Source organism: Cuculus canorus, chromosome 14, assembly GCF_017976375.1.
Source record: "Cuculus canorus isolate bCucCan1 chromosome 14, bCucCan1.pri, whole genome shotgun sequence".
In the NCBI taxonomy this organism is placed as follows: domain Eukaryota; kingdom Metazoa; phylum Chordata; class Aves; order Cuculiformes; family Cuculidae; genus Cuculus; species Cuculus canorus.
In genome coordinates, this window is record NC_071414.1 from 17302330 (window position 1) to 17322689 (window position 20360).

Below are 20360 nucleotides of genomic sequence, written 5' to 3' on the forward strand. Positions count from 1 at the left end.
AGAAGAGGGAGAATATCCTCACAATTGTCATGACTTGGATGTCAAAGCGAAGAGTGACTATCTGAAAATGGAATTAGTTCTGTTCACCTGCAGGAGAGAAAGGCTGAGTGTAAAACAGCAGCTCACTTTGACAAAGTCAGCTGTCAGTTTTTGAAGCGTGCTGGAAACCAAACTGCACTTTTTTCTTTGTCTAGATAATGAAGATTAAAAAGGATCATTAAGATCAATGGTTCTGACACTGCACAAGACGGGTACCAAAACACGCCGTGGTTCCAGCATCAGCTTGTGGTCGATCTCACTTGCAGAAGCTCCTGATCTTGATGGGCTAATTTTGAATAACGGGGAAGCTGCAAATCTTTACGGTGGCTTAAAACCAGAGCAAAGTGAAAGAAAAGTCAAGATCTGTCAGTAAATATCTGTACTGTAGGGAGGAATTTCTCCATATGGTAACAACCACAGTGGGTTACAGCAACCTGCTGGAAGGCCAGAGTCAGCCCTCTGGAAATCAGTTAATACCCTGCCAGGACAGACACTGGGTCTATGGGTTGCATTAAAAGCGTTACAAGCACTGATTGGGTTTGGTACGAGGTTGCTGTGCCCATCTGACAGAGAACATAAGAACATCAACACCACCAGGCACATTACAGGTACATATTGTGATTGTAGCCTGACTGCAAGGATTTAATTGAAGCGTGGATTAGGGGTGCACTCTGCAAAACAAGGGAGGAGGCTAAACAGCTGAAGAAGGTTCAGATAGCCCCGTCAGAGAAGTAGGTCGTGTCTGAGGAAGCTGTGCTTCCTTTTGACTGTGTGAAGATGGAAGGGAAACAGCAGAGACCTGCTGGCTGGGCACACCACATCCTGGAGAGAGATTTCAGCAGGCGAAAGCAACTCAGGACATGCATGCTGAATATCCAGTATAATAAACGAGCAATGACAAATAAACACCAATGACAAACGATGTGACGCATTCAGAATTAAGATAGCTATCCCAAAGTGAAAACGCTTATGTAAGTTTAAGAGGATTACCATCAGCCACAACCCTTCCCACGCCGCTCTGCCCCCTCCCAAGTAATATTTCCTTCTCCACCACCTATGCTGCATAAACAAGTTAGGTGTTTATATTCCCAATCACTCACAAGTATCTCCTGCAAATAGTCCCTTGAGGTTGCCAGAACTGATTACAGAGTCAGGGTGTCAAAATAGAGTAAGAATACAAGGATGCAAGAATATGAACTGTTTATATTAATAATAAAGAGGGCAGAGCTATGGAAAGGCACTTCTTATCGTTCTATATAAATAAATAAACACATCACTAAACTGGCAAAGGGAGGAAAATCTAAGCCAAGGTTTGATTTAGTGAGGTAGTCTATGTAGAGTAGTTTCACAGACTTTTGGAGCAGCGCTTCCTTCTAGACATTCGTGTCACACTGTGCTCTCAAAACCAGTGCTCATCACAGCCCCAGTAGATGTTTGGTACGATAAATCTGTGGGAGGCGAGCCAGTCGCTGTTAACGTTAAAATGATCACAGTGGTCTCCACGTTAGCATCCTATTCCACAGACAAAGTGTTCAGGCCCTCTGCAAACACAGCCAGCTCTCGCTCCAGAAATTCTTGCAAACTGTGTTTCGAAGGCTTTCTTCAAAAGCACAAAATCCAGAGACTGCCCTTGAAAACCGGACAAAATGAATGATGACAGCAGAGAAACATAAAAAAACCCTACACTGTTTTCCCAGATAACTCTATCCACTCAGTAGGTCAAATCCCTTCCCCTTGGAGCCTTGTACCAACTCCATTAGACAACATTCTGAGTTCTTTAAATCCCACATCAGCCTTTGCAGCTCAACATGTCAGCAGAGATATCTGGAGGTTTGGGGTTTTTTTTTATTTTTTAAATAAAACTTGCGTGGGTGACAGCAAAGCTGAGTGGGAAGAGCCGAGCATTGGAGGACGAGTGTTGTGCACAGCACGCGGGAAGGGTTACTGCGTGGGCAGCACTACCCGCAAGGAAAAAGGGAGCAGAGCTCTGCCTTGGTGTGAAAGCGGAGGCAGAGGAGGTGGGAGGGAGATGGTGTGTGGAAGGGAACACAGGGAAAGCAGAGCGTGTCCTCAGCTGTGTAAGACGAGCCATGGCAGATGGCCTGGTAAGCACTGTATCCATATCCTTGGGTTAAGGGCCACGGGGGACTATAGGGACTTTACTTAGCAGGGAGCCTTTGTTAGGCAAAACCCAGGTCTGAATAGCATTCAGGTTACAATTAGCGCCGGGGAGCACAGTCAGGCCAAGGTTGCATTTGACCATGTGCTGCACAGAAACCTAATGAAAGATGTCTTGAGAGAGGCAGAGCTTAGCTGCGCTAAAAAACACACCAAGACCGGCCGTTTGTGTGGATGAGAGCACCACAACTCTAATGCCTGAGCTTGGTGAGTGGGATTGCACCCGGCATTGCTTGCAGTCCTACGCGTAACATGTCTTCTCAGCCCTTATTTCAGAAACACTTTTTTTGAGTGATATTTCTCAGGGGTAATTTTAAGGCTCTTGTGTTTTATGCAGCCTGTGCCTAGGTCTGTTTTGCTTTCTTCCTTTAAAGCATTTCTTTCCTTTCTGCTTTTGATTTCGTCACTCAGGGAAGTCGTGGATATCCCATCCCTGGAGATGCTCAAGGCCAGGTTGGTTGGGGATTTGAGCAGCCTGGTCTAGTGGGAGGTGTCCCTGCCCACGGCTGGGGGTGGAACTGCATGGGCTTTGAAGTTCCTTCCAACTCAAACCATTCTATGGTTCTATGGCCCCAGCAAGGTGCGCTCAAGGACATCCGCATCTCCCACGTGGAAACGCCTCCAAAAGCTCCATCTGGGGCCTTTGTAAAATGGCAGCAAGCCATATTTGTACCAGATGAGGAGAGCAGAAAGACCCTGAACGCCTCGTGCCAGCGATAACGATATCATTTGTTCTCTTCCCTCCCTGAAACTTCATTCTGGGGAGGAACGCAGCGCTAACCCAGCCCGCTTTGTCCTCCCTGCCGCACGCTGCACACAACAGCTTGGCCAGGAGCGTGGAGAGAAGAGGGCCAGTAGCAGCTGGGGAGGATGCGGTGCCAGGGCTCGGCCCACAGCAGGGACGGGGCTGTTCAAGAGCCGGGCTCGCGTGGCGGCCAGCTGCCACGCAGGGACACGCGCCTGCGGACACCAGCGCTTGGGATGGCGGCCGGGCAGGCAGGACCAGCCGCCACGGGGAAGCTGCTGAGGGGAGAACACACAGACGGACACACGGACACACACAGACAGAGACAGACACACACAGCCAGACACACACAGACAGACGTGCACATGCCCATACACACAGACATGCACAGCCAGACACACGCACACACGTGCACAGACACAGACACATGCACTAACACACACAGAGGCGCACACACACACGCACACACACACGCACAGACACACGCAGACGGACACACGCATGCAGACATGCACACAGACACATGCACTCACACACGCACACATGCACACACTCACACGCACACATGAACACACTCACACGCACCCATACTCTCACACACCCGCACTCACACACCCCCATTCACACACCCGCACTCACTCACACATCCGCAGTCACACACCCACACTCACTCACACACCCACACTCACTCACACACCCACACTCACACACCCACACTCACACACCCACACTCACTCACACACCCACACTCACTCACACACCCGCACTCACTCACACACCCGCACTCTCACGCTCACTCGGGCGCGCGGGGCGGGGCCAGAGGGGCGGGGCGGAGCCGGGGGCGGGGCCAGAGGGGCGGGGCGCGCGCGCGGGCTCGAGGCGGGGGGGGGCCGCGGCACGCGGCGCGCGGGGCATTGTGGGAGCTGGGCTCGCTCCGGCCGCTCCCGTGGCGCGGCGGGCGGAGCTCGGCGGCGGGAGCAGCGGCAGCAGCAGCGGGAGCAGCGGGGCCGGGGCCGCCTCCGGCCCTCGGGGACACGTCTGAGCCCGCGCCGTGAGTCGCTGCCCGGTGGGGAAGGGCGGGGGGCGGCCACCGGCGCGGGGGGCCCGGCTGGGGGGCGGCCGGGAGGGAGGGAGGAGGGGTGGTCCTGCCCCCCCCGCCCCTTCCCGTGCGGCCCGGCCCGGCCCGGCCTCGGTGAGGGCAGGGACCCCGCCGAGGGGCAGCGGCCCAGGTGGCCACCAGCACCTTGGCCTGTATGAGAACCGGCGTGGCCAGCAGGAGCAGCGAAGGGATCGAGCCCCTGTGCTCAGCGCTGGCGAGGCCGCACCTCGAAGCCTGGGTTCAGTTTTGGGCCCCTCATTCCAAGGACACTGAGGGGCTGGAGCGCTTCCAGGGAGGGGAAGGGGATGCAGAACAAGGGTTAGGAGACGCGACTTGAGGGAACTGGGATTGTTCAGCCTGGAGAAAAGGAGTATGAAAGAGACCTCATCACTGTCTACAGCTCCTTGAAAGGAGGTTGTGTCGAGGTGGGTGAAGTCTCGTCTCCCAAGTGACAGGCGGTAGGACGAGAGGGAATGGCCTCAAGCTGCGCCGGGGCAGACTCAGATTGGACATCAGGAAATATTTCTTTGACAAAAGGGTCATCAAGCACGGCAATGGATGCTCTGGGAAGTGGCCGAGTCCCCATCGCTGTATTTAAAAGACAGGCAGATGAGGTGCTCAGGGGTCTGGTTTAGTAGGGGACAGGTACAGTTGGACTCGATGTTCGCAAAGGTCTTTTCCAACCAAGCAGTTGTATGATTCAATGATTTCTATGGAAACCTGCCCTGGGTTGCGGTGCAGGGGCCAGGGGCTGCGGTGGGCACCCGCCTTGCACGGCGATTCCAGGCAGCTGCAGGGGCTGAGCTGCGGTTCCTTGCCGCTCCCTGCCCCTTTCCGCACGCACGGGCTCCTTTCCAAAGTCTTTCCCACCTCGGGTCATCGGGCAGGAGAAGATAATCCAGTGAGACTGCCAAAGAAAAGCAGCAGAACGCGTTTGCAGTGCGTTCTGCTTCGGGGTGAAGAAACAGTGGCACAAAAGTTCCCTGCTGCAACTGAATGAATTAAGAAAAGCCAAATGACATTTTAAAAACTGTAAGCAAAGGCTTACAAGAGTGGTAAAAATAAAGGTTCAGCTCAAAACGGGGCCCCTTGTTCTTTTGGAGCTGTCACTTCTCGCGCAGCCTGCAATATGTCTGCCTGCAGGGTCTGAGCGGCCCACACGGGCTGGCGCGGGATGAGGGTTTCGCAAAGGGACTGCGGGTGCTGCAGGTGAATGCAGGTTCTTGAGGCTCCGCACAAGGTAAATCGCAGAAGCAGCTGCAGTCAAACCGAAAACTGATGTGTTTGTGGATATAGGACCCAGTAATGGGGCAAACTGTCTCCGTAACTTCTGTCTTCCTAGAATCCCTTTGTCTCCCGTGTAATCTTTAAAAGTAAGTTGCAGAAGGCCTATGAATTTGCATCTGAAGCCAGCAGCTGGAAACAGCTCAAATGCAAGTAGAGTGGTGTAAAAGTGAGGGTGCTTCGGTTATGTTGATGGAAGGAGACTGATTGTTGAAGTATATTTGAGTGAGGCTTGTTATTTACTTCTTGACCATACAAATGAACGACCATTTTTTTCCCAGGACCATGTGTGGCTGTCACTTAGCAACAGGTCTGCAGGGAACTCTGCAGCTCCACTGCCTCCCCCATTCCTAAGAGCAGAAGAAATAAACGAGCTAAGGAGCAAGTGAGCAGTTAATAAAAACAGAACGTGGGTTCTTGGGCACAACAGAGTTGAAACATTTCGATAGGAACAAGATGATTACAATTGCTTTTAAAAATACATTTTAATGCAATTGGATATGAGATACTTTGTATCTAGTGGTCCCTAGAAAACTCCTCAGTATGTTGCGCATGTGATTTTGGGTTTTCTTTAAAGATTTCTGAAAGAAATGAACTACACTGTCACTTACTTAATAGTAGTTGCAGGTTATTTTGCTGTCTTGTGTATTGTAAGCTTTCACCCTAATGTCTCCTAGGCTTCTTGGGCTCCTGAAGAGAAACTTCATTTTGTTGTGTGTAAGGGATACCCTTCTGATTGCCAGTAAAGCCAGATGCTGACAGTGTAGAATTTGGCCTACTGACAGTAATCTAGGAAGAGTGCTTAAGTGTCACATATTTTATACATAAGAAAAATGCACCGCTGCAAACTTAGTCTTTAAAGAAATTGGCATGTTAAAATTTGTCCTTGGGAATTGCCTGGTTCTGCAGGTAAAATTCCAATACACAGCTATGAGCTTTGATAAAAGATATTCTTTTGATAAGATAGGTGATACAGTCACATTCCTGAAGAATGGTCAAAATCTTGCTCTCTCAAAGAAATGCAGAAGTATTTTTTGTTCAACTCTGTCAGCCAGGGTCAAGGCCTGTTGTCTATTCTGCATAAAAGGGAGTCCTGCCCCAGGGAGGTTGTAAAGTAGGCATAAAGGAACAGGAATCTGGAACTGATGCCACAAGAGGAAGAAAGAGCCTCCAGAGAGAGCCTGGGGAGAGAGAATGTTGACCCAGTGGGCAGTGCAGTGAGCATTTGGTTTTGTCAGCTCAGTGCTTCATGGAGGTAAAATCGGAGAAGAAACATGGAGTGTTTGTGGAGAGTACAGTACTTTCTCACTTGTCAGAGAAAGAGGCTATAGACAACATAAACAAGTTATAGTTCCCTACCCAGACCCATTCTGTAGAGAGGATGGGCGGGATTCAGCTTGTGTTCCTTGCTCCAAAAGGAGTGATGTTAGAATTGCACCTTTCGTGGTCTTCTTGATGGGTCGAGTTCTTGCACTCCCTTCCCTCAGCATTATAGCATGTATCTTTAATTTCATTCTGTCTTGAGGTGGATGCTTCCAAAGCAACACGTGAATTCTTTATTACATTTTTACTTTCTTACTAAAATGTCAGGGAGCAAAGAAGTTTTCGAAATGTTCTTTAAAACAGTTTTTCTGAACATTGAATTCATAAATAGTCCAGTTGTTTGAGGTCCTGTATCAAATTTTATCCTTCCTACCTAGTATACAAAAAGCTGTTAAGCACAAACAGGCCTGATTTTATGCTAGTACTCCCAGCAGTGGTCAGTGAAGACAATTGTATTTACGTTTTCCTGACTATTGGTGGCAGGATGCCCAGCTAAAACTGTTGTCATGCTCGCAGTACTGTGCAGTGGAGGTTTGCACATTAAGGGGATATTTGTTTCAGACCCATTGTTGGAGGGAAGGACTTTTGCCAGTTGAATACAATTGTGCAACAGTATTTTGTTTTGCACACAGATTTTGTGAAAATGCTGTTGCTCTTTTTCCCATCCTTTAAGTCATCACTATGGGGAATTTTAGTCTAATTAACCTTCAGTAGGAAGTACATCTGCTGGGCATTCCTTGGTGAGGAATGTTCTCTCAAATTTCCAGGAGAAAATAGATGTGTGTATGGTGCTACCTTTTCAGATGAGAAATTAATGTAGTGCTGGAGTGGGTGTTTCATGCCTCTGTCTGTTTAAGACCACAAAGAGTTACTGCTTTGATCAAGCATCCAAGCTGTAATTTGAAATCATGTCAGATCAAACGATAACAGAGTGATTAGTTCTCCTTTCGTTACTGTTATACCTGGAAACCACAGTCACAGACTGAGATGCTGTTGTGCTAGGCAGGCATTATTAGAGACCATTTCATACCAACTCTATAAGCAGCACATCTTATAAATATGCCAGAGTAGCTTCTGATTAGTCAAGAGCAGAGCGAGTTAGTTGTCAAAGCAAATTCAAATGCACCTTTTCAAAAAGAGATCTGTGAGTGGCTATTATTATTATTATAGTACATAAATAGATTTAAGAGAGAATGGCAGCACTTAACATCGTTAATCTTATGAAACAATGGAAAGAACATAGCATGACAATTAATCTCTTGTGATACAAAATGAACTTTCCAGCTTAGTCTTTGTACTGGAAAGACAAAAGAAATAATTACTAAATCTTAGTAGTTATCCTATTGTAGTGATGGTCTCCTGGCCTCCACTACGCTTACTGATGTGATCATGTAGATCTAAATTTAATCAGCTCTTTGCTGAGTGCAGTTAATACAACGTAAGACCATGATCATGAGTCCCTGCCTGACAGCAATAGCATTCATAGTAATTTGTTAAGTCATTAAGAACAAGTACCTGAAAACTATTAATAGTAGGGAGTTTTATTACTGCTGTTTGATGAAAGTGTCAGATTGGCTGTGCTAATGAAATACTAGTATTTGGAAATTAAGTATGCTTTTACCAGGATGTGAGGCTGTGCTTTCAGAATTATGTGATACCTTTCAGAAAACAGATGCCCATACACATTTTAGGGAGATGGTGTTTGAAAGTGTGGTTTGGTGGAGTATCTGTCTTCACACAGAAAAATGTGGCCAACCAGAGTTACTGCAGCCAAATTCAAATAGAAAAGTGTTAATGATACCAATTTCATTGCTACACCTTAATATCACTTTGTTTCTTAGAAACTGTATTTCTGGCTCAAAAAGACTTGCCAGCAGAGGAGCCTGGTAGCTTGACTCTTTGTTGTGAGCCAAATTAATATACTATCAAATTCTCACTCTCTGAATTTTGAGCTGTTAGAAAGCAGTGTGAATCTTGCTGCAGTCTTTAAGATGTTTTCAAAAGGCTATGAATAGGTGCTAAATTCTGCAAGTAGGACATCTATGTCCAAGCCGAGCCACTGAAGGATGAAGCTTTAAATTTGGTTTAGAGTCAAAGGTGGGCTGGGATAAGCAGACTACTCAGTGATATCCTTTGATTATCACAGTGATAACATCGTGAATGCTCAGATTGAAATTAAATAATTTTATTGTCTTATCTTTGAAGACTTTGTGATGTTTTTGGTAAATTTTCTCAGTAACTCCCTTGCACAGACAGAAGAGGGGCAGGAAAGGCAAGGACTGGGCCATTGACTGTCATTGACTGTGATTTGAGCAGGATCATTAAAAAAAATAATAAATCTTGGCTGAACCATGGCACATGTGATAAGGTTCCTTTTGGTTGCCTCCCTCATCTGCTGGCTAGCAGTGACTCAGCAAACAGCTCTGGTTCATTAACGTTGGCAGCATTCCAGAGTTTCTGGTGCTACAGAGATAAACCTTTGAGAACATGTAAGGCACAGAGTTTTCTTTGGGTTTTGATCTGTTGCCACGCTCTTCACACTTGATTTCAGATATACTTTTTGTGGCTCTTGCAAGTGAAACCTTCACTTCTCTTCTGCTGCGGAGAACTAGAAGGAAGAGAAGAGGCTTTGAGAGCTCGTTGGGCCATCCCTCGGCTTAAAGGCAGGACAAACAGGTTCTTTAAAGTAATGATCCTGAATCTGTAATTAAGCCTGAAAGAAAGGTCTTCCACGCTAGGTTCTTTTTTCCCTTCCAAATTAAGTAGTTGGCAAAATTAAAAGTGGTACTTAAAAGTTAATTGGAATTTCCCTCCCTCCACCCCCAACATCCAAAAGTACAGTGAGTCACTACATGTTGTAGGGATGGGATCCTTGAAACAGGAAGCTCTGAATCTTCTTGTTATTGCATTTCACTCTTAATACTGCAAGTTCCAGAAGTTCATGCTTTTTTTCAATACACAAGCCTCCCCACCTTTATGGTTCAGGCATGTTTTTCCTCATAAATAAACTTACAGCTAGAAAGCTCTTTAATGTACAGTATGAGAGGATGAGGTTAATTGTCAAGATAGGTCCAGGATTATCCTAATTATTAATGGGAGGAATGTGACCAGGAGTATAAAATAAAGAGAGAAATAAATGTCTAGGATTTGACAAAGTGATAAAATAAGCTTATTATGAAAGAAAAAAACCACACCATTTTTATATATGGGTAGGTGTTAGATAGCTGAAATAACAGGAGGCTTGGAAGTATTAAATAGAAAATAGTGTGTTAAAGGGAAGAACATCTTCTGAACCAGAATGAGAGAGATTGGAAACTAACAGCAATGTGTTGCTCAAGGGTGATGTAAGGGAGATTGATTTAGCGTGACCGATGACAATTGACAGTATGTTAAAACTCAGCATCGCTTTGGACAGACGATGTATACCCAGAGACAGAGATATACAGTGCACATTTGTTTTAACATATAAAGGAACCACTTCCCTTACTTCTCTATGAATAGTAATTTTCTTGGAACTAAACATGAAAGGGCAGTGCTCTTTCATCTCTTTCTGTTACCAGCTACAGCATGGCCATCCATGTGTGTCTTCCATTTGGAGTTATAGATTGGGTGAGCTCTATTTACTCCGGCTCCTTCAAAGCCTCTCTGGCAGTAATTCAGTATTGCTCCATGCTTTACTTGTCCTTTGATCCTGATGTTGCAGGCGCTGATGGTGAGATGATACTCCCCCAAAGAAAGAAAACAAACCCTAACATCAGGAAACATGGGTTTCTGTATTGTTTTCCAGCTATTCCAACTATTCCATAGACTCATAAGTCAAATGATTAATGGAAGCTTACTGTTTAAGGCTTGCAGGTTTTTCCTAGAAAAATTGTTGTTCATCATTCACCTCTTGGTTACAAAACAAAGGAATTATGAGGGAAGCTGGAAGCAGAGGTATCTCCCGTGCCTGCTTTCCCTGGTGTTTGGTTGGGTGAATTTCTTAACAAGGGTGAGACTAAACATCTGTAGTAGTGATGAAAATGGATAATGAAGTATGAAAATAATTTCTGACAGAAGGTCTGTAGCCAACTCAAAGCCACACCCGGCCTTCCCACTAACAAAGGCAGCGCTAAATGGATGACTGGTTTTTGAAATTGATTGTGAGTTCCAGTTAGGCATTTTCTCAAGGCAGGAAAATTGGCTTTTGTCCTCCTCTTTGCAGAATAATAGTTGTTACAGAGCTGAGCTCAGAACAGAGGAAAGGAGAAGAAACCCTATTGGTGGCTTCCCCATTCCAAAGTTTCCTGTCTGTTTTTTTTTTACATAAGTTTAATAGATGTAGTGTGACTTTCTTCTGAGCTGCTAAGGTGTGATTATTTTGTTTACCTTTAACAAGCAGTAAGACCTTTGCGTTTATTTCACTTAGTATGTTTTGCAAGTATTGACTCTGTGAAGAATGGAAGTGGAAAGGAGAAGTGTTTGATATTTGTGTTTCTTTACTTTTCCAGAATAGTCTTCATTTGACAGTTACATAGTCTGAATCTCAGTCATTGAGATTTACAAGGCTGCGCGACGTCTAAACAGAAGTTACGAAACTTAGAAGTGGGGTTGGTGAAGCTGTTTTGCCTAATTCTGAGTTCGCTCACTTGTTGTTGATTCAGGTGTATGGCAAATAAAGCTAAGTTCATAAGGACAAGGAGAGAAATCAGAATAAATGAGAGAAAAACAAAAAGGGAAGCAAAGAAAGGTGTCATGGGAAAGCTGGAGGTTTCATTGAGGAGTGTATAAACACACCAGTGAATTTGCTGTTGCATCGGGTAGGATTTGTGTAGCAGGGAAGGAACTAGGGTGGACAGAGGTCTGTGTACCACTGATGCATGCCGCACGTTTCCCAAAGTCCAGACGTGTGGGAGGGAGGGCGAGATGAAGACAGTCTCTTTTCCTCTGAGTTCATTTCAAAACTTAGTGCATCGCCTAAACCTTCAAAGATACCTTAAGAAGCTGCAAACACTCCACCTTTTTGGATTTGTCAGCTCCTATTTACAGCCTGAGCAGAAATCAAAGAGAGAAGAAAATACGTTTGACGGCTGTATCAGCAGTAGGTTTCTTCACTGACATAAACTGAGATACAGTTGTCAGATATCTGCTTGGTGTTTAGACCACTGTTATGTTAAGGAAAGGTGGCAGATTGAAGCTCCTCCGGTTCCTAGAGGGTACATTGAAGCAGTACAGCTGATTTGTGGTAGGTTCAAATCTCAAGGGGTTCATTTCAGATCTTTCTAAAATAGTACATTTAGTGTACAGGAGATGTAGTTTGCCATGCCTAGGCCTTTGTTCTATAAACTCACATGTGCTTGAAAATCTTCTTTAAGGAAGGAGAACACACTTTATGAAACCTCTATTGGATGCAGTTTTTCCTATTAGCAACATAGTTATTTGTGAGTGGAACAGTCCTACCAATTATTCAAGTCCCCAATCGAGAGTTTTTCCCAGAGAGCAGAGGGTTGTGTCTTGCAGAAAGCATCCTCTGCTTTAGTGCAGAAGGTATTTTGCGTTAGGTAGTTAACATACTTCAGTCTGTTAATGGTGCTCGGTTTAATTGTTTAGGAATTTCAGGAACATAATTCCAAAGCAAATTTAAATGAAATAATTTCTGTAGCTTATATATTTACTGTATAAAATTATGCCAAGATTACAGTGGCAAGTAAACACTTTGTAACATTTTTTTAGGTTCTTGTTGTGTATACCCCAAAGAGGCAGCTTGTCTCTTTGTTTTAGGTACCTTAATGCATTGCTTACCCAAAATGCTGATCTGTCCTGAAATTCTGTAAATAATATTACAGCATCGGTCCTTATTGATAACCTTTTCTTTTTCTTTCTTCCCAATATATAGAGTGCTGTTCCAGACCCAGTACAGACAAAATGTCCAGCAGGGGTGGAAAGAAGAAGTCAACGAAGACTTCCCGCTCTGCAAAGGCTGGGGTCATATTCCCTGTTGGAAGAATGCTACGTTACATTAAGAAAGGCCACCCGAAGTACAGAATTGGTGTTGGTGCTCCGGTGTACATGGCTGCTGTACTTGAATATCTGACTGGTAGGTTTTGCTGAATGTCATGAAATAGCAGCAATGAAAGTAATAATACAAACTGTATTTGCACAGAAAATAACCAAAAAAGGTCCTCTTATTTATAGCTGGCTAAAAAAGTTATGGCTGAAGTAAGTGCTCTGCTGATCACACATCTAAGCCAAAATCCGGGTACCCCCACCCCTGCCTCACAGCTTTAGGGCTTTTGTGCCTTCCAGCGCTGGATTTGCCTCAGCCTCTTCTTCCACATAGGCAGTCAGAAGGACCCCTACTAACATCAGTGTGCATGGACTGGGCCCACAGTGTTGCAGTCCTTCCTGCTCCAATTTTGTGCCTGATGGATTTGTTTGAGTTATAATTATTCAGCATATACATTCCCTTTAAATAGAGAGCTTCTCAGTGCTTACATGGGGCTGAGATTGCTTACAGCATTGTTTAAACATTTTTGTTCATTTTACAGATTATTTTTGAGACAACATGTGCTGTTTGCAGTTTGTTTGGTTGAGTCTGTATATAAAAGCATACTCGGTTCATCTGCCTCAGATCAACATAGCTTGTTTGCTTACATTTGTACTCATTTCTCTGTCCCTCTCATCACGTCAGAATGAGAACACCTTAAATAATTATCTCATCCTCACAGTACCTTCTTGGAGGATGAGAATAGTATTTTCCTCCATTCAGAATGAAGCTTCAAAGGAAGAAAAGGCCCAAAGACATACACAACTAGACATACTAGTAAAGATCTTTACATAGCAGTTCTCCTCTCAAACAAGTCTTAAACTTTGCAAATTTACCCCACAAACAACATTACAAAAGTACTCTAATGGAAGAATGGAAGAATAACCCCAATTGTAGTAGCATCAATACAAGGGCTTTTTGCATTTTCGGTTTGCTTAAAAGAAATTGTAAAAAATGGATAGGAATTAACCACCAGATCAGTCACATTCGTGTGGCCAAATTGACTTACAAGCATGTACCCGTAGGCTAGGGATCTAGCAAAAAGCACAGATGGATTAGTGTTTGGAGACAGCCTCTATTAGCATGAGTAAGGAAAAGCTTAAATTCGATCTCATTGCTCATAGCAGCATTTCTTTTTACAGTGCATTTGCCCGTGTCAGTGTTCTCATCGCAGCAGGTGCAAGCGTTTCAGGGGATGGTAGTCTTCAAGCTCTAATGGTGCCGTGAATCTCTGAGGAAGAGAGAGTTCATTGTTTCTTTGTAGGCACAAAGTAGCAAAGTGTGTGGTTTAGCTTTGCTGGGAGTATTTAAACTGAAGTGACCTGACTCTTAAGTCAATTTTAGACACACTTTATAATGGATATTGACATTGAAGAACAGAAATAGGCTGGGTTTTTTCCTGTAAAGTTTCTTCCTCCCCTGAAGATGAAGATTGGTAGAAAATAATTAATAGATTGCTTGTTTCTATAAGGTATTCATATTGCATTATTGAATTTTCTCAGCCATCAAATATCCTTTTTTTTTTTCCTCTTCACTTGTTCATATTCATAGTTTTCTTTGTTTCAGCCTTTTCTTTACAAGAATGCTTTTAAACTTCATAGATAGCCTTAAAACATTATCATTTCCTTCAGCTAGGTTCCTGCTTACAGCAATAACAATTCAAATAAAATGCTGCTTAGGGTGAAGGGTGCTTTGAATGGTGCCCTTTTAAAGAAACAGAACAATGCAGGTGAGCTTAAGGCACTGCTAATGAGCAGCACATGTTATTGGTTAACTGTTTGATTTAAAATGTTTACTGGGGCAGTGATGGTTTAGACAGTGAAGAGCAGGCTGAGGAAATAAAGGTGTTTCTCTAACTACTGTGAATCCTGGGAAACTGTCTGAGGAAATTAACAACAACAAAAAATTTGCAAACATCACTTCTTTAGAAAAAACACCGGGAGGGGAAAAGGCGAGAGCTAAGGGGTAAAGTATGTTCGTCTTTTCTCCCTTTAGAGTTTTTGTGCTGTTTTTTTTTTGCTTTCCTCCTTCTGAGGCTAGGTGGAGGCCTGGTATCTTGTATCTCAGGATTTTCTTTCGTTCTTATACATAGATATATCTCAAAAGCACAGATTCTCTTTTCATTCCATATTGAGTTAGGAATAGATTACAGTTTTAGGACTGTGTCAGTGCGATTGGTTTTTTTCCTCCTTGTTTTTCTATAAGTTTTTCACACTCTGGATTGCGTAAGTTTTTAGCCTTGAACTCTCACTATGTTTTTTGAACTTCAGGTCCTTTTCAGTATGATTCAGAAATACTCCCTTGAAATGGGATGGTTGGAGATTTTTGGTTTGTGTTTTTTACCTCTCGGCAGTTATTACTTCACAAACCCAGAGAACTCATGACTTTTCTCCAGAGGAGTTTTTAAAGACGCTCATGTCAGCACACGGTCTCAGACTGAATCAAAGCATTTCGACCCTTTCAAAATAAAAGCAGGAACGTGACATAACAGGAAGGAGACCACGTGAAGTGGCATGCTAATAAATTGCCTAAATCAAAAAAAGCAACCATGTGCATCTGGGAAGAAAGGGAAGAACGTAAAATATCAAAAGCAGTTGTAGGAAAGAACAACTTCAGAAAAGACCGGGAAGAGGAATGACAGAGACGTGACCTAATAGAAAGAAACCTACCAAAGTTTGAAAGTTAGTTCATATGTGTGCAAAAATACATGACTGACTTCAGTCCTTTAGAAGATGAGGTACTAAATTTTGCTGACCTTTGCTAAAGTTTAACTCTGTAAATCTCAAAATTAGCCTGTAATTGGTCAGATCTGGCATTTTAGTTTGGTTCAGTTTGAGAGCTGAACTTCCATGATGCTCCCAGCTATTCAGATCTGGAATTCTGTTTTGGATCCATTTGTAGCAATGACTGATCAAACTACTTTGTACTGTGAAGGTTACCATATATGTACTGCTACACAGTAAAAATACTCATTCTGTGATTTCTGATAGTATATGGACCCATTTGTAATTTAAGCCATCCTTCAGTTAGTACCCAATGCAGTTCTTTTCCAGCTACATTTATGTTCTCTTACCTTTTTGTTAGCATGTTTATACATGGTACAGCTCCACTAGCAGGAATGTGCACTGGTTTAGTACACAGGAATCAGTGTGGCTGCTTCAGTTGCTCTGAACTAAAAACTATGGGTCTTTGCTGTGCTGCTTTTCAGTCCTTGGCATTTGACAACTTCTTCTACAGGACTGGCTGGAATACATCTTCCCTCTATTGTCTGTTATAGTAACTTTAAAAATAATAATAAAACTATATTATTTTATTATTAGATATACAATTTATCTTCTGGTCTTCAGCTAATAAGGTAGTTTTCCTTATCAATATACTTGACATCAACGGGTTGCACAATGAGTATTCTTCTTCTCTTACTTATTCACTATAGGTTGTTACTACCTGCGAGTAATATTACAAAATAATTCTCTTGTCAGCACTCCCAGTGAAAGCAACTGGTTTCTTAAGCATACCACCTGCTTGTTCTCTCCTGCTTTTCATCTAAGGAAATACTGTGTAATATCCACTGGAAATAGGATGCAAGTGTGTGTTCATGGGTGAATGTGCAGAAAGTGCCTCTGAGTTTCATCGATATTGAAGCAAGTGGATACACTTCCTTTCTTTACTCTGTGAGAACAGTGTGGATACTGAACAACTCTAATGAATGGTTCTTATTTCTTTTCCTTTACAGTAGTGGCTCATGTAGCGCTGCCTGTCTTGCAGGGAGTAGTCAGAATAATGATCAATTTTTGCTAATGCTGCAGAACTAATTTTAAGCATAATCAACTGCTTTAAGCTAGCAAGAAGTTCAGTGTTAATAATTACTTTTGTCTTTCCTTATTGTGGCACTTGTTTTGCAATGGTTCATTGCCTGTTTATCTTCCCTAATGTGTACTTGAAAAAACTGCAATCCACTTCTTAGTTTCTCTGCTGAGTAGTGCATCAGCATCAGTTCATGTCAAAAAAAATAGTAGGGCACTTCAGCCACTCTGATAGAGTTGTTTGGTTGGTATTTGTCAGAACTGGTCCAGCCATACATGAAAGCAGATACCTTTCCTTCAGATGTATCGCTTGCACAAGTTGCAATATAGTCTGAGCTTTCTTACTAACTGAAAAAGATGGTCCTTTGCCCTTTGAAAATAGAAACCTCTTGAGCATATTTAAAGGCAGCAAGAACCAGGCCTGCAAGTGATTTCTATTCCCCTTGCCCCCCTTGTCTTCTCTACATTGTAAATAATTTTCAATTGCCAAAATGTTGTAGCAAATGAGGAGAAGGAGAGGTTTATAAAACAGCAGGAGAGCAGGAATATGGAAATAATGAGACTGTGATTTATATTTGTTCTGTACATACTGAAATAAGGTAGAAGAAAATGTTAAATGTCTGTTTTCTCCATTAGATTCTTTTTTTCTCAAATGGATTTTTATTGCCCATTGTGTGCTGTTGATCATGTATTTTGTTAAAATGTGAAATAGGTACCTTTTGAATTCCATGGCTAGAATTGCATCAGAGGCATTCTGGTGCTTACGTGAGTGTTTGTTTTCAAGCTTTCTGATGTCGCTAGAATCCCTTAATGAAAGGTGGTGTGCTGGAGCTCAGTTTGCAATCATCTTGATTAATTTTCGATGTGGAAAACTTCCTTAAGCCGGTTGCTGATTGGCTGCAAAAGGAATGTCCTTCCTTAATGCAGCAAGTTTAACTGCTCACTTCAGATGCTTACTTTCCGATGTGCAAGCTGATCAACTTGAACTGCTGTTCACCTCTTGCATTCTGCTTGCTGCTGAAAATTTGCACAAGGTCACAAAGGAAAACAAGTATTTGTCCTGTTGGTCAAAGCAGATGTGCTGCAGACCTTCTGCTTGGGCACAGAGGAGCAGTTCAGAGGTCCAAAGTAAAAAAATCATTAGGGTGAAAGCATATTCAAGTTCCAGGCATTCTGAGAATACCATAAATCCAGACAGAGTAATGAAACTTAGGAAGAGAATTAATTGACAGTATCTTTTTGATACTGTTGAAACATGCGTTTGCTACCAAGATACATTTTTTCTATTTAAACAGATAGCTTTAGAAACACTAATCCCTCTTATAGTGTTATACCACTAACTGTGTCCCAAAAGATACATAAAGTAAATTAGGGGCTTGTAGGACCCATGCCTTACTTGAGCAAGTGTGCAACTACCAGATCCAGGATGTTTTTAACGTTGATTTATACTGGACCTAAATTACAGCAAATTACTATAAACTGCCACTCCATTTAATGTTAGTATCGCCCTTTGTTCAAAACTAAAGTTTAACTAAAATGTTAAGCAAAAATATGGCTGATGGGGTAGAAGGAAAAAAAATGCTATCTTTGTCTTGGTATGTATCTCTTGTTGAGAACCACAAAATAATCTGTAAAGCTTAAGACTTCTCTGGCCTTTCATTCTTGGGACTGACAGTTGTAGCACAAATAGCTAAAAAGCAGCATTCTACCTTACTGGAGTACCACGCATTATTTAGCAAGCAGTTTCTTTCCTCAGACTTTCTTAAACGTTTTACAAGTCTCCTCTCCTTTTCTTTTTTCTATTATTTAAGAATGCCTCAGTTCAGATCATGCTCTGTGTTTGGTCTTCAGTCTTTTCTTCCACACTACTTTTATTCCTGAATTTCTTTCAGGGATGAATTCTATGTGAATTTGTAGGTGCAGTCAGGTGAAATACTCCATTCTCAATATGAACTTAATTGGGGAAAAATAAATTTAAGTAGTATACAGTGAAATAAAATATTTTAAAAACAAACAGGAAGTTCTTTTCCTCCGAATTGCAAAAATGTCTGTCATGTAGTGAGGCTTGTTACTGCAAGATGATACAGATATCGAAAATGGACACCAAACCTCTCTGAAGCATTTCAGAAAACAGTTAGACACATTCATAGAAATAAAATGCATAGGAGGACTAAACACAAAGATGCCATTTCTAATTTGGGAAACCACGAAGCTGCACATGGCTGGAATCAGAGGGAATGTTCTGGAAAAAAGAGCATTTTAGTTTTGCCTGTTCCTTTAATCCTCCTGGGCATCTGCTCATGAGCACTGGCTGGGGACAAGATATCAGGCTAGGTATATTTTTTGCTTCCATGAAATTACAGCTGCTCCATACATTCACTTACCGCACAACACCCAAAGTAATGGAATTTTTCACATACTTTGTTCTCCAGATGTAGATTTTTCCAAAAAAGGAGTTAAATGTGCTATACAGTCACTCCTGTCCTGCTTCCATGAAGTATTGGGGAAAACATTTGTAAATATTGTTCTTAGAAATAATAACAGTTGTATTTATCTGTAAATACTGGTATTTATTATGGCTTCCATTGCTATCTCGATATGAAAAGACTTTGTGTGGGGGAAAGACTTTGGGACAGCAGCAATTTAATGAGTCATAGTAGTTTCAGTAATGAACATTGAATCCCACTTCTCTGACTGTCAGAGGCAGTAAAAACCATTATCACCATCTGCCAGATCACGTTGAAATGACTCCACTACAAAAAATGAGAGCACAGCATATGTGGATTGCATCAGTTTTGGTCATTGTTTAGTGAAGCCTTTGACTTGTATGCCTTGGTCCTCTGTGTAGGGACGTGGGTACACCCACTCTTGGTATACTTACCCATTTCCCCTTTCAAGCCTAGGGTTTGGAATCACTAAAGTAAAATCCAGAATTACAATATGAAGTCCTCTCTTCTCTTTCGTTCATTAATAATGTTAATGTTCACTGAATTTCAGATGATAGCCCTCTACCACTTGACTTCTTTAATGTTTGGAAATGTGAGTTCCTAACATGCCTGCAAAGGTTAAAAACTAAGCTAGAACAATTTACATAGCAATAGCAAACCAAGACATTTAAAAAAATTAGTAAGTTAAATAACATGGGATCTCTTACAAAAAGTAATAGCTGGTGTTAAAGTGTAAGAAAGATCTGAAAAGAAGTGAGTCAGATCAGAAAGCTCCAAGTGTAAGTGGCTCTTGTGGCCTGAACTGGAGTTTTACATAAACAACAGTCTGTCATCTGCTTTGCAGAAACACAAAACTGAATCACTTGGCAAAGTTAGCTTTAAGGGGCCTAGTTTTGATACAGCTCAGACACTAAAGACTGAAGGGTTTGGGTTTTTTTTTTATCACATCCTAAGAGAATGATTGCCCTGTTGAGAGTTGAGGTTTCATCAAGGCTTGTTCAAAGCTGTAAAACTTCTTGGATTGATTTTCTCTGCATCAAATTTCCATGGCTTTGAACCAAGGTGGAGAACTGTTTTGTTGGAATGCAGAAGAGGGAAAGTGTTGTTAAATGATTCTACCTTCACTCTTACAACTGCAGATTCCAGGGGGATTGGGTGGAATACACAGAGAGAAGAATGCAGGAAACTCTTTAACAGTCTTGGTTGATTGGGGTTGATTGGGTTAAAATCTTCCGGAATCATGTAAAATGATTCTGAAGTTAATAAAATGCTGATGGAAGGATGATTAATTTGAAGTACAATAAACAGACTCCTTGTCATGTAGCTGGCTTTATATCAAATACATATTTTCTTAGTGGAATTGTGTCAACATTCATTTTTCTTTGATTTCTGGGTATTGTTTTCAATTTTCTTTTGA

The 20360-nt window shown here is 42.5% G+C and overlaps 1 protein-coding gene across 5 annotated transcripts in view; it reads left to right on the forward strand.

The window, feature by feature from the left end:
- Nucleotides 1-3855: 3855 nt before the first annotated feature.
- LOC104063858 (core histone macro-H2A.1) overlaps nucleotides 3856-20360 on the forward strand; it is a 45770-nt gene continuing 29265 nt past the window's right edge. For 4 of the 5 annotated variants that reach the window (XM_054079339.1, XM_054079342.1, XM_054079341.1 and 1 more), the window contains exons 1-2: nucleotides 3856-4013; nucleotides 12544-12744. In XM_054079339.1, coding sequence (XP_053935314.1) covers nucleotides 12573-12744 — 172 coding nt within the window. In that variant the 5' untranslated portion in view covers nucleotides 3856-4013; nucleotides 12544-12572. Of the gene's footprint in view, nucleotides 4029-12543; nucleotides 12745-20360 lie in introns of all 5 variants that reach the window. The other variant, XM_054079340.1, reaches the window with a different exon arrangement.